Here is a 14,714-nt window from a genome sequence, read left to right on the forward strand (position 1 = left end):
ACGTGAATGTCCAACATCATTGTCACAGCTCAACAAAAGCAGACAACTGGAAGGGGTAGAAGCAGCTGCTGCTAAAACTGCTTCTTGGTCCTTGGAAGCTCATCCCTCAGGATCTATGTTGGTCAAAACCTTATCTATCTAGGGAATTCCAGGCCAACCAAGGCTACATAGTGAGACCATGTCTCAAAAAATAAGACTACTTTAGGGAGTGCAATAAAATATGTACAGACTAAAAACCTTTTCTGAAAGATGACATTGAACTGATTAGATAACCTTTTGATAGTTTCCTGTTAAATGTCATATATCAAAACCTTAAAATTGTAAATGCCAAAACTATGTACTCAGATTTGATGTTCTAGGCTCTAAGTTCCAGTAGAAGTCTAGGTAGAATGTTATGACAATCGGGCCAGAAATAACATGGCTTCTTTTATCAGTATTTTCTAAACTGTTACTTCCTTGCCATTTGAAAGCTTTACTTGCAGAAAGAACTGATAAGGAGTCTATACAATATTCAGTGAAGCAAAAAACGAGCTGAAGGCATCGTGTGTTGATTGTCACGGCACACTGCATCTTCATCAACACAGTGACAACCCTTCAAAGTGTTTCAAATGTTTGTTCGTTTGCTTTCTCAGCTACACTGAGCACTTCTCTTCGAGAAATAAACTTCACCTGTGTTAACTCCCTCTAGACAAGCAGGTAAACATTAGTATCTTCCCAACTATCATCTCAGAATGTTGGCTTCAAGTCTATAAACAGCTGTGGGAAAAAACAAACAACCCAAAGGATGTGCCACTCAACCTCCTCAACCTTCCAACAAACAAAACAGCCTTTGTAGATAAACGCATCCAGCAGAGCCTCAATGCTAACATTCTGAGATCACTTCTGCTCAAACACTGTGCTTTTACCTTCAGATCCAGTTTCACTATTGCACACGTCTCCTGCAGATGAGAGCTTAATGCATAAATTGGTATCACTGAAAACGATCCATAAAAAACTTAAAGGAGTATCAAATAAATGTGCAAATAACACTGGTGCTCAGAGCCCCATGTAAGTCCCTAAGACAAAGTTAGTTGTTGGCAGAAGAAAGGCCAAGTAACTAGACCTGCTTTCCCCCACTTCTCTTTAATAAGATCTTATTTGCCAGCACAAACACAAACGAAGGTCAGGACTGCAACCTAACAAAAATTACCACATTGAACTGAGTTTCCTATTTGTTTTTTAACTACACTTCTTTTATATAGGGGTAATAATAAGTCCAAGTAGAAAATACGTCATCGACATACTTTTCCAAGTAACAGTCCAAGGATCTCCAGCCTCACAGAACAGGGAGAACAGTTATCAGCTGCAAGCATTGGCAAGTTCAGCATTCAATCTGGGAACTTGGCACTCTGCGCATGTTCAGGGCGTGCCGATGTATCTCTTGCATCTGTCGGATGCGGTCCTTCTGCCACATTAAGTTTTGAGGCATGGGGTATCTCTGTGTGCCGTGCAAGTACCGGTAGGGGATCCTGACGTGGCAAGCAGTGGCCCTGCAACGGGGCTGAGGCATTGGAGGGAGGAGCATCCACCTCTTTCTCTCAGCACAGTACCGGTAGGCCTCCTTCCGATACTGCTTGTCAATGTCATCGCTGTTCTTCCAGCCCCCAATAATGAAGACATCATCTCTGTAGTAGCAAATGGCTGCTCCTTCGATGCTCAGGACTTCTGGAGGCAGGCTTTCCAGGATCTCATCAGACACCTGACCAGCAATCTTCCTTACTGCCTCTTCATTTTCTAAAGAGTAACTCTTGGGACAGCATGATGCTGTCTGATAGAAGTTTGAATTGACCACAGACATCTGGAAAAAACAGTAATTGTCAATAAGCGGCAAAGATTCCACATCTTGCCACTGTCGAGTCTCTGTATCATAGCAAGTAATTACAGCCTTCAGTCCATCCTCGGTGTCCCGGTCCACAGGCGTACGGGCAGCAATGTACACAAACCGGTCCTCAACGGCTAGTGCTTTGACATCTCGAAGAATCTTTGGTGCTGACTCTAAATTGTGCCACTTATCAAGCTCAGGATTGTAAACAGTCACATCTTTAAAGCCAGGGCTAAAATTTCCATGTCCTCCAATGCTATACAGCTTCCCTTTGACTTCTGTTAGCCCAAAAGAGTGCTTTCTGGTCATCAGACTACAAACGTGTTCCCAAGTATTCAGGTTTGGGTTGTATCTTTCCACAGTTTTAGCAAACCCTGGTTCCATGGAGCCAGCAACATACACATACGATTCTGTAATTGCAACGGCATGTCCATCAAGGTGATTATGAATGTGGGGCAGATTTACCCATCTATCCTCATCAACGAAATATCCTACACATTCACTTAAATAGTCTCCTCCTTCTGACACACCTCCGATGACCATGATCACATCCATGTTTTGTCCATAGCGAGGTAACAGTGAGACTTGCGAAGTGGGATGTTGCAGTGTGCCAGACTGTATATTCTCTGCTCTGAGCGCATGCCTCTCCACTGCTTCAGCCACCAGCTTGACACAAACTTCATTATTGGCCACCAGCCGCTCTGGTTTGACATGCCGCGTAAGGTAGGTGGGTTTCATCTGGGACAACCTGAGTAATTTAAAAAGTTCTTCAAAGTATCTCTCTCTCTCTTCGGCATTTCTCTGAACCCACTTCAAAACCGTTTCAAAAAGAACCTCCTCAGAATCCACAGTAATCTCCAGGTCCGAAAGCCAGTCTCGAATGAGATGGAAAGGTAAAGTGTAAAATTCCTCGTCCTGAATGACTTTATAGAAATTTCTCCGAATCATATCTGCGGCTTTCAGAGCAAGCTGGCTCAGGGTATACATGTGGGCTAAGCTGTGAATGGCCACACAATTTGAGAGATGAAGTTTTTTCTTGAGAAATTCTCCACAGAATTCTTTTAAACGAATTAATAAGAATCTAGAATCAAGAAAAAAGATAAACAATTAATTACGGAATATATGTTTTATATAGTTATATGTGTACCTAAATTATACAAGTTAAAATGGTAGGATTAATCTTACAGACACAAAACTGGTAAAAGACTACTCCCCCACCCCCCAAAAATTAGCGAATAGTATGCTGGAAAATCTATTTTTTTAGGGGAAAGGGTTTGAAATAGCTCAGTGGGAAAAGGCACTGTCAGAGAATGCCTAGAGACTGGAATTCCATCCCTAGAACCCATGTTGAGGTGGAAGGGAAACTCCCCTTCCCTCCAGATGTGGCACCCATACATCATAGACACATAATACATTTACAGGCACGAGCCTGTAATCCTAATACTCAGAGACTGACACAGGAGAATCACTGGGTAAAGGCCTATCTGGGAAACTTAGTGAGACCCTGTTTCAAAATTTAAGAAAATGAGAAAAGGGGGCTGAGGGATAGATTATTATTAATTCTAATAATCTTTTTATTTTTTTTAAGACAGGGTCTCACTAACTCTGGCTGTCCTGAAACATAGATCCACCTTTCTTTCTCTGCTCCTGAGTGCTGGGGTTAAAAACATGTGCCACTATGACTGGATTCTACTGTCATATTATATATGGGTATTTTGTCTGCAAGTATCTGTGTATCACATACATGGCTGGTACCCTTGGAAACTAGAAGATGGCCATCTGAGGACTTGAGTTTAGTTCCTAGCACTCATACCGAGTTTCTTTTTTTTTTTTTTTTTTTTTTTTCTTTTTTTCAGAGCTGGGGACCGAACCCAGGGCCTTGTGCTTGCCTACCACTGAGCTAAATCCCCAACCCCTCCGAGTTTCTTACAACTGCCTAACTTCAGCTGGGAAGAGTCAAATACCCTCTTCTGGCATTCTTGGGCATCTGCACTCACCTGAATATACTCTCAAATACACACACACACACACACACACACACACACACACACACAAGGACAAAGCCAATCCAAACGCATTCCTGACATCCTTTCTAATCCCTTTGTAGTCACTGAACTCTTATTTCTGTTTGTTTTGGTTTTTTTTTTTTTGGGGGGGGGGTGTTTTGAGACAGGTCAGGCATGCACCACCACTCCAAGCTTTGTGTTTTTCTTAATTGGAAAAGTGTCTTGGTGAAAAGGCTTTGTGTAGTATGACCATACAGTCTAAACTAGAAGCAAGAAGAAACTAACTTCTTAGAGACAGACTCTGCTTGGTCAGATATCAGAAGCCTAGGCTGTGTCAGAAGTTTTCCTATCTTCATCTTTTTAGGCAACCACAAGAATAGGCTTTTCTCAGGGACTTTGCCTAAAGCTGGCTGTCATTAAAATGAGACAAGATTAACTCAAATATCTGAAGCCAAGAACAAAACAGACACACAACAAAGAGTGTATGCAGGTGTCTTAATTAGGGTTTTATTGCTGTGAAGAGACACCATGACCAAGGCAAAAAACTGGGGCTGGCTTACAGGTTCTCAGGTTCAGTCCATTATCATCTAGGCAGGAAGCATGGCCCAGTGCAGGCAGACATGGTGCTGGAGAAGGAGCTGAGGGTTCTATATCTTAATAGGAAGGCAGTCAGAAGACTGGCTCCCAGGCAGCTAGGAGGAGGGTCTCAAAGTGAACCCTCACAGTCAAACACTTCCTCCAACAAGGCCACACCTCCTAATAGTGGCCACTCCCTTGGGGTCAAGTGGTTTGATATGTTACTAATAGAACATTGCCCACCCACCTAAATTCATTTAAGTTAAAATAAAAAAACAACACAGTATTGACCTAAATCATAAATCTGGAAGCACTCAGCCCAGGGGTGCTCAATCTGGGACCATGGTTATAAAAGAGAAAGACTCTTTAACAATCTAAGAACAATGTCATCATGATGGTGTCATTTCCATCGTTCATCATGATGACAGGCCCATTCTCATTTAATAATGGCTTATTATGGTCACTGTGCTTAATAACTATTTAACTACAAATACAGATAAATTAAGATACGCTTTCTCAACCCTCTGGAAGAAACATTCTAATCTTAGGAGATAAAGACAAAGAGTGATAAGTGAAGGTTCTAGACTCTAGTATCTATAGTACCCCAGACAGGTCTGGGTGCCAGGGCCACCTGATTCCCAGGCTGCCTCTAACACTAATGTTCAGCAGATAATTCTGAAGCATAGTCCCTTAAGATAGGTTTTGGGAAATATTACTCTATAAAAATAATAGCTCTTACACACTAGGCATTGTTGTGTGAGAAGCACTGTGCTGGGCTTATATTTATATTTATTTAATGATACTGGGGATTTGTGGGTGTTTGGTCCTTGCAAAGTAGCACTATTATGAGGTATAGCCTTGTTGGAGGAAGTGTGTCACTACAGAGGTGGGCTTTAAAGTCCCATGCTCAGACTCCAACCAGTGTGAAAGAGGCCTCCTCCTGGCTGCTTCAGATGCCAATCTTCTGTTTGCCTTCAAATCAAGGTGCAGAACTTTCAGCTCCTTCTCCAGCACCATGTCTGCCTGCACGTGGCAATGATTCCTGCCTAGATGATAATGGACTGAACCTGAGAACCTGTAAGCCAGCCCCAATTAAATGTTTGCCTTTACAAGAGTTACCTGGTCATGGTGTCTCTTCATAGCAATGGAAACTGTAAGACAGGATTCAACTCAGGGCCTCCTACATGGTAGGCTGGTGCTCTACTATACAACCCCTCTCTTCCACCTTTTTTTGTGACAGGATCTAAGTTGCCCAGGTTGGCTTTAATCTGTAATCCTTCTGCCTCTGCCTCTTGAGTAGCTGGGATTACAGTACTGAGCCAAAAGACCCTGCTCACCCTGTAATTTCTAATCCAAGTGCCATGCAGAGCTGGATCAGAGACAGTATATCTAGGCAGAGAAAAAATGATCCTGCCTCAGAGATCACTAGATTAAATTCAATCATTACAGGGCACTTAGAATAGTGCCTCTGAAGGATGGAGAACAGTTGGATATATTTTGTTTTCATATTTTGAGACAGGCTCTCTCTGTGTAGCCCTAGCTAACCTTGAACTCAGATAGCCTGTCTCTGCTTCCCTCGTGTAAAGATTAAAGGCATGCACCACTTCACCAGCAAAGTTAGTTTTAAGTAAACTGCCTGAAGAATTCTCTCCTTTTCTCATTACTCAAAAAGGACCAACAATGACAAAACAAACAAACAAAAAACCAAAAAAAACCCCCCCAGACAAATACAACTTGACAATAGCTACTCTTCTTTTCCGTTTCATTCTCCTTGGTCCTATACCCAACCCTGAGGATCCAGTCTTGTACTTTAAGAAGAGAAGCAATCAGGTGGGTAGGGGCTTTATCTTTCCCTCAACAATTTGCCTACAGTTATCCACTCTATGTTCTTTCCCAGTTCCACCTATAGTTTTGAGACTGGCCTGGAACTCAAGACTACCTACTGCTGCTTTATAAATGGTGGGATCGTAGTAAGGCCCTTGCTCAGTGGCAGAGCCCTTGCCTAGGAAGCGTAGTAAGGCCCTGGGTTCGGTCCCCAGTTCTGAAAAAAAGAACCAAAAAAAAATAAATAAATAAAAAATAAAAAATAAATGGTGGGATCAAAGACACGATCCACCACAGCCAAGACTCAATCCTTACGATTCTTGAGAAGGATCTCTGGACTATTTAGTCAACACTGGACTATATCTCCTGCCAAGTGCTGGATACAAGTGCGCATCACCCAATCTTAGTGTAATGTGGAGTCTGACCTACCTTGATTTAAAAACCTCCTGTGTCCGTTTGCTTTTATAGTATGTTTCTCCTCTCAAACAGAGTAATTTTTTTTTAATAGTATAGAATAGTTTATTCAGGGGATGGGGAGGAGAGGAGAGGAGAGGAGAGGAGAGGAGAGGAGAGGAGAGGGGAGGGGAGGGGAGGGGAGGGGAGGAGAGGAGAGGAGAGGAGAGGAGAGAAGAGAGAGAGAGAGAGAGAGCGAGCGCCATAAACATGTGGAAAGAGAGGGGGGGAAGGGAATGGGAAGAGAGGAAAGGGTGAGAGGACAGAGCCCGGAGCAAGAGCCAGAATCATTTTCTTCAGCACAAAAACATGTCCCACTATTCCTATTTTAGAATTAACTAGGCACTCTACCTCAAACCCAATCCTTTTTAATGGACATACTTAACTCGATGATGTCATCACCAACCTTCAATTATCGATCATTTGACAGTAGACTCCACCCCCTTTTTAGGCCTCCATGGTATCAGCTCAGTTCATTCTGCTGGATTCTTTAATGCGGTAGAGACTCTCCTACCTGCCCTCTTTCCCTTTATTCATTTTTAATATGTACTCTTAAGTAATTTAATCTATTCTGTGGCTTTAATTATAAATTATATGCTAGTTTCCCCCAATTTGCATTTATCTCTTCTTTCCATCTAATGCCTACTCTATTTTTTTTTCCTTTTTTCTTTTTTGGCTTTGAGGCTGGATCTCCCATGTAGCTCTGCCTGTCCTTGAAATCAGAGATCCAACTGACACCCCCCCACCCCCACGTCCTAAGCATTGGTGGGATTAAAGGTACTCTCCTAATTTTTTTTTGTAGCCCTTAGCTGTCCTGGAATTCACTCTGCCTCAAAAACAAATATCCACCCACCTCTGCATCCTGAATTCTGGGATTAAAGGTGTGTGTAACCCATGCAAGTCTAGAACTCCTGTTCCTACTGGCTCAGCCTCCCAAGAGTTGGGGTCACAAGAATGTGTCACTATCCTTGGCTCTTTTTCCAGTATAAAGATTTACACTAATCTCAGTGTTTAGACATATCCCTATTCTAAAAATAATGTTTTAGTGTTTTGCCTGCATTTATGTATGTGCTCCACATGTGTGCCTACTGTCAATATCAGAAGAGGGAGTTGAACCTCCAAGTGGAGTTACAGATGGTTGTGAACCATCATGTGGGTTCTGGGAATTGAACATAGGCCCCTCTGGAAAAGCAGACACTCTTAATGGCTGAGCCATATCTCCAGCTCTTGGAAATATCCTTTTTTGTTACATTCTTTCTCCTTGTGATTTCTTTCACAGCTTAACTGGAGACCCAATGTCCTTCATTCAATCTGAAGCTTACTCAGTCATCTTGACCCTGCCCACTGACCTTCCTCTCCTATCTGCTCTTTGTTTTCCATATCTTTTGTGTGTTTGAATATGAATGTATAGAGAGGCACAAGGCTTTGACATCAGATTTCTTTCCTTGGTTAATCTCCACCCTTTTGGATCTAAATTTTTAAAAAAGATGTGTATGAGTGTTTTCCTTATATGTATACCATGTGTGTCTGACGCCCTTGATGGTCAGAAGACATCAGATCCACTGAAATAGATAGTTGTGAGTCACAAGATTGGGGCTGAGAACCAAATCAATCTTGGTTCTCTGTAAGAGAAACAAGTGCTCATAACCACTGAGCTGTCAGTCCAGGCAAGGTCTTTCATTGAACCTCCCCCAGTATGCGAGACTGGAATCAGCCTGTTTCTGCTCTTGCCCAAGCCTGGGGTTATAGGAATGCACTACTTTGCCCTCATGCCCATAGTGCAGGCGTGTTTTCCACATCTGGGCCATCTCTGAAAGCCCCTATTTTTCCACATCTATTTTGAAATAAGGAGGTGGGACAAGATCTCCAGCCTAGCTGAGCTGGATATATAGACCAGGCTAGACTAAAAGGATCTGCTTGCCTTTGCTTCCCAAGGGTGTTGGGATTAAATACCCAACATTTTCCCACACTGTAATAATAATCCGATCTTTCCAACATTTTTTCTGGCTGGCTAGGCAGTAGTGCTGGCCTTTAATCCCAGCACTTGGGAGGCAGAGGGAGGTGGGGCTGAGTTGTAGCCTGCTCTACAGAGCTAGTTCTAGGGCAGCCAAGGCTACATAAAGAAATCCTATCTCGGGGGTTGGGGATTTAGCTCAGTGGTAGAGCACTTACCTAGCAAGCGCAAGGCCCTGGGTTCGGTCCCCAGCTCCAAAAAAAAGAACAAAAAAAAAAAAAAAAAAAAAAATCCTATCTCGGGGTTGGGGATTTAGCTCAGTGGTAGAGCGCTTGCCTAGCAAGCCCAAGGCCCTGGGTTTGGTCCCCAGCTCCGGGAAAAAAAAAAAAAAAAAAAAGAAATTTTATCTCTGAAGAAAAAATATTTTTCCTTACTCCTGTATCAAGCCCACCAGTAATTCATCTCCTCTATTTCAAAACACAGATGGCCTACAGAAATGGCTCAGCATTAAAAGCACTGGCTGTTCTTCTGAAGAAGACCCAGGTTTAATTTCCAGCACCCACATGTCCTCTTTCTGGCCTCCTTAGGCACCAAGCACTGATACTGTGCATCTATACCTATACATGCAAGTAAAACACCCATATACATAAAATAAACCTCAAAGCATACACACATAGATGATGCCCGTTCTCATCACCCCCTTTTCAATCCCAGCCTCCACCACTATTGCAACGACAGTCTGCTACAGCTCCTGCTGCACCCTTTCCTATTGTTTTATCAAGTAAAACAGCATCATTCTCGGGGTTGGGGATTTGGCTCAGTGGTAGAGCGCTTGCCTAGCAAGCGCAAGGCCCTGGGTTCGGTCCCCAGCTCGGGGGGGGGGGGGGGGGGGGGGGGGAGCATCATTCTCAATGCCTTCTAATTTTAAAAAGTTCAGCTCCTTTCACAGGCCCATAAGGCCCTAAGGCAGAGGTTCTTATATTTTTGGTTGTGAGCCTAGCTTTTAACGGCTGAGCCATCTCTCCAGCCCAAGGCCGAGGTCTTAACATATAGATTGTGACCCCTTAGGGGATTGAGTGACCCTTTCACTAGGGTCAAATATCCAGATAGCCTGCATATCAAATATTCACAGGAGCAAAATTAGATATGAACTAGGAAGGAAATAATTTTATGGTTTGGGGTCACTACAACATTAGGAACTGTATTAAAGGGTCACAGCATTAGGAAGGATGAGCATCAATGACCCAAGGGATCCATCCTCACCACCACTGATGCTCTTGCCCCTTTCATCCTGCCTCCCTCCATCCAGCTATATAAACCATGCTGTTTTCTTTCTACCTGAAGCACACTATCTTGCCACCTATATGCCTTTGCTATGACTTCTCAACATTCTTTAAACCCCCAATTTAAAAAGTAGTTCCTCTCAGCCTGGTCTACAGAGTGATTTCCAGGATAGCCAGCGCTACATAGCGAGAACCTGTCTCAAAACAAAGAAATAAAAAACAGAAAAACGCTGGGGATTTAGCTCAGTGGTAGAGCGCTTACCTAGGAAGCGAAAGGCCCTGGGTTCGGCACCCAGCTCCGAAAAAAAAAAGAACCAAAAAAAAAAAAAAAAAAAAAAAATCAGAAAAACTCCTCACCATTAGGGCCTATGAAGCACAACCCCACACCTCATTCTGCATCACAGCCGCAATGATTATTGGCCACATTATATATTTACTGTGGAACTTGAGTTTTTTTAAGGAAAAGGATTTTCATGTGTTTTGATCACTGCTGGATTTACCCCCCACCCCCAGCACTTTAACGAGGTCAGAGTCTAGTGCTCAAGAGGTATGTATTAAAGGATTTGTAACAGTACTAGCATCTCCACCTGGCTCCAAACCAACCTCTGAAGCGTCCTTTCTGGCTCCCTACAATCCACTTTCCACAATCCATTTCTCACTTTTGAAATATTTAAATATTAAATCAGACCATCTCATTACCCAGCCTCCCATCCATTACACTCAGTAAAATCCAAACATTCCTCACACATCCTCCCGTCCTTCATGTATTTTCTTTTACAGTCCTTTCTCTAAGCCAGCCTGGATCCTGACTGAGGGCCTTTGGGAAGCCTGTAACGTGTACCCATTCCCTTTTGTACGTCCAATTGCTCTTGCCATTGCGAGGTCGGTTTAAATGTCATCGCCTCCAATCCGTAGGTAGAATTTCACCGTTTTTAAATGTCATCATCACTGGAATCGGAACACTACCCACCATTTTTCACCGCCTTTGTCCCTACAACCTGAAATCTGCGCTCCCCGGTGCAATGCGCACAAGCTAGACTCGCAGGGGCATCCTCAGTGCCAGGCGCGGTGGCTGTCCCGCCGCGGGCAGAATGCGAGGGCTGGCACCACAGACACGAACCCCCAACCCTTGCTCGCCCACCGTCGCCTTACCTGTCCGCCAGCTCCAACACCTCGTGCACGCTGCCGGTGCTCACTCGGATGCGCCCGGTGTACATGTACTCGATAACGGCTTCTACCGTGTCAGGTTCGGGTCCCGGCTCCGAGCTCCACTTGCGCATCTCTACCCGGCCTGACCGCGATTCCGAAAACTGGCCTGAGAGCAAGGGCGTGAAGTACTCGGTGGCGGCGGCCAGCACCGAGCGGTGGGCTCGGAACTCGCGACCTCCGGCCCCACCGAAGCACAGGGTGATGTCGCAGAACAGACCTTGACGCCGCTGCTCGTTCTGCCGCCAGGACAACTCGGAGCAGTGAGTACTGCACTCGAAGTCCTCGGCCTCTGGGCCCGGATCGCCCCCGCCCGTGTCGACAAGGGTAGAGATCCCAGCCCCGGTCACAAAGTCTACCGTGCCACTGCCTCGGACCTCGGCGGCCAGACTCGCGGAACCAGCGACGGCAGTCTCCATGCTCTCCATCTCCAGCACTTGAAAAGATGCTGCCGCGGCCGCAGCCGCAGCCGCCGCTGCCACAGCCGCCGCCATCTTGACGCTGCCGTACCGACCCCTCAGCTTCCGAACGGTGCGGCAACTCTGGTGCGACACAGAGGCATTCTGGGATTAAATAGTGCGCGCGGGGCGGAGCTACGCCTGCGCACTTCCGCCATGCTTCCGCCCCCTAGCGAGGCAAGCGCAGTTCTCGCAGCCAGAGAAAATTCTGGTCCACCTTTTCTCCTCCATTATGGTTGCGGCCTGTGCTTGTTTTGTTGAATTTTCTTCTACTTTAAGTTGCTTTGGAGTGTATCCTCACCATCACACGTACACACAGTTTTTTTTGGTTTGTTTTCAACTCACTCTGTAGACTAGGATAGCTTGGAAGTCAGAGATCTACCTTGCCTCTGCCGACCTGTGCCAATCCCAGCACTTGGTAGGCAGAGGCAGGCTAATCTCCCTGAGTTCAAGGACCTAGTCTCAGAGAGTGAGTTCCAGGACCGCCAGGGATACACAGTGAAACCCTGTCTCGAAACAAAACGATTGACTTCGGAGAGAAAGTATTTTTTAATTTTATTCTTATCGAAGTGTCTGCACATGTGTGTGTGCCGGTAACTACAGAGGACAGGGGTTGGATCCCCTGGAGCCGGAGTTAAATATAGGTGGTTAAAAATCACCTGATAACGGTGTTGGGAGCCAACAGCCAAACTGGTCCTCTGAGAGAGCAGCTAGCCAGCACTCCTAACTCCTAAACTATCTCTCCAATCCAGGAGTGGGGCAGTATAAAGAAAAATAACATTGTTAAATGTAATAATATAAACCTTTTGTTTATTTTTGCAAGGGTCTCTCATGTAGCCCAGGGTAGCCACAAACTTGCTGTGTAGTTAAGGATGACCTCGAACTCCTGATTCTTCTGGGTTTTGGGATTACTAAATTGTTCCTGAACACACCCAATTTAACATGAGCTATGTAAGAAACCACGGCAGTTTAATCAGCTCCGCACCAATAAATAAACAGCCCTAAAAAATTATTTTTTGTCTATTACTCCCATCCCTCCTCTGGGCTCTGAAATGTTTTTAATAAAAGAAAATTACCCCCTCCCAAAAAAAAAAAACCCACAAAAAAAAGAAAAAATTATTATTTTTTTTTGTGGTGGGTTATTTGTGTGGAGTACGGAGGACAATTTAATTGAGTCTGTTCTCTCCGTTAGCGGATGGAACTCATATTTGGGTCATTAATTAGGCTTGGTTGGTGGTAGGTGCAATTAGCCATTTTTTTTACCCACAAAACATTCATATTTATTCATATTTATTTAATTTATTTTAAGGGAAGGTTTCTGCTAGGTAGTGGTAACTGTCCTGGAATGCACTCTATAAGCCAGTCTGGTCTCGAGCTCACAGAATTCACTTGCCTCTGCCTCCCACATGCCACCAGGCTGAGGAAATTACTTTCAAAAGGGACTAAAGGCTTATGACTTTGAGTCTTAGGCTAGTACAGTAACACACACTTGTAATCCCAGCAGTTGGGAGTCTAAGGCAGAATCATCCGTGGAAGGACAGCCTGGGCTAGGCTGTCTCGAATGAAGACTGAGTGCTAAGTGGGTGAAGGTGAGGAGTTACATTAAAAAAGAGAGAGATTTATATATTTTATGTACATAAATACACCGTAGTTGTCTTCAGACTCACCAGAAGAGGGCATTAGATCCCATTACAGATGGTTGTGAGCCACCATGTGGTTGCTGGGATTCAAACTCAGGACTTCTGCAAGAGCAGTCAGTGCCCTTAACCACTGAGCCATCTCTCCAGCCCCAAGGAGTTACTTATATGTGATTTCCTAAAAATGGATATCGCCTACATTGGAAGAACAAAGGATTAAATGAGGTAGCGCTGAATCGAATTATGCAGTTTGCTGCACAATTACCATTTCATGTAGACTAGATAAAGGTGAACAAAACCAGCTCTTGGGAGGACCTCTGCACTCCAGGGCATGCTAGTCTAGTGAGTCTGGGGACACCCAGGGCTACATGAAGAGGCCCTGTATCAAGAAACGAAACAAAGCCACTTTGAAATTCTAAGCAAGGTAGTGAAGTGGCACAATTAAACTCTTTTTACATCACTTACTATAGGTGTGAACATAGTTACTGCAGTGCCTCACGCCTACCGTTGGCGAAACTTTTCCTTCCACACTGTATTTACACGGTTAGGCTTAGCAGCAAATGTCTTTACCTGGTGAGCCATCTCACCGTGGGTCCTCAACTTGGATTTTAAATGTCACTGATGGAGGACGGATTGTACCAGGACAAAAGAGGAAATAAAGGCCCCAGTGAAGTGGAGGAGGTAGATCAGAGGAGAGCTCCACGGTAAATGAACAGAACTCGGAAGCCAGTAGATCAAAAAGGCAACTCTCCAGCATTTGGTCTGAGTAACGAATGGCTGGAGTTATGGTTACCATTCATTAAGGAGAAAGTGCAGTACAGACGTGGATATTTCATAAGCTGGTGTTTTAATAGCTTTTTTCTCTTCTTTTGGAAGATTCCTTTAAAAATTACATTCAGTTGCGTGTAGGCGTCTACACATGGGTATGTGCGCGTGAGGGAAGATCTCCTCGGAGGCCACAGCTGTAGGATCCCCTGCAACTGGAGTTACAGATGGTTGTGGGCAACCCACTGTGGTTCTGGGAAGTAAACTCAGGACCTCAGAATAAGCAGCAAGTGCTCTTAACCACCAAGCCGTCTCTCCAGATCAGCCTTTTCTATATTTGAAGCCAAGTTCACTAAGCAGCCCTAGCTGTCCTAAAATCTAGAAGGTACCACATACATTAGGCTGGCCTTGAACTCTGATTCTGCCTGCCCCTGCCTTCCAAGGGTCGGAACTTAAAGGTACCACTAAGCCTAAACTTTAGAGGCTCTATATCCTTTGAGGGGACAGGGAGACTAGATTTATACTGGTGTTTTTATTATCTTTCTTTTCAAGTGGCAAAGGCAGATTTTAAAATGCTAAGACCAAGAGCTGGGCATATTGGTGCATGCCTTTAATCCCAGCAGAGGCCAGCCTGGTCTCCAAGTTCCAGGACAGCTTTGTCTCAAAAGCAGAGGACACAGAACAGCACCAC

At 44.5% G+C, this 14,714-nt stretch overlaps 1 protein-coding gene across 1 annotated transcript; it reads right to left on the bottom strand.

Moving 5' to 3' along the window:
• Window positions 1-1,105: 1,105 nt before the first annotated feature.
• Window positions 1,106-11,713, bottom strand: Klhl11 (kelch-like family member 11). The gene is given in 2 exon segments (NM_001105838.1): window positions 1,106-2,942; window positions 11,110-11,713. Coding segments are annotated over 2 exon segments (2,130 nt in total). The 5' UTR covers window positions 11,658-11,713; the 3' UTR covers window positions 1,106-1,360.
• Window positions 11,714-14,714: the final 3,001 nt, after the last annotated feature.

The sequence above is a fragment of the Rattus norvegicus genome, chromosome 10 (genome assembly GCF_021556685.1).
Source record: "Rattus norvegicus strain SHRSP/BbbUtx chromosome 10, alternate assembly SHRSP_T2T, whole genome shotgun sequence".
NCBI classification, from domain to species: Eukaryota; Metazoa; Chordata; class Mammalia; order Rodentia; family Muridae; genus Rattus; species Rattus norvegicus.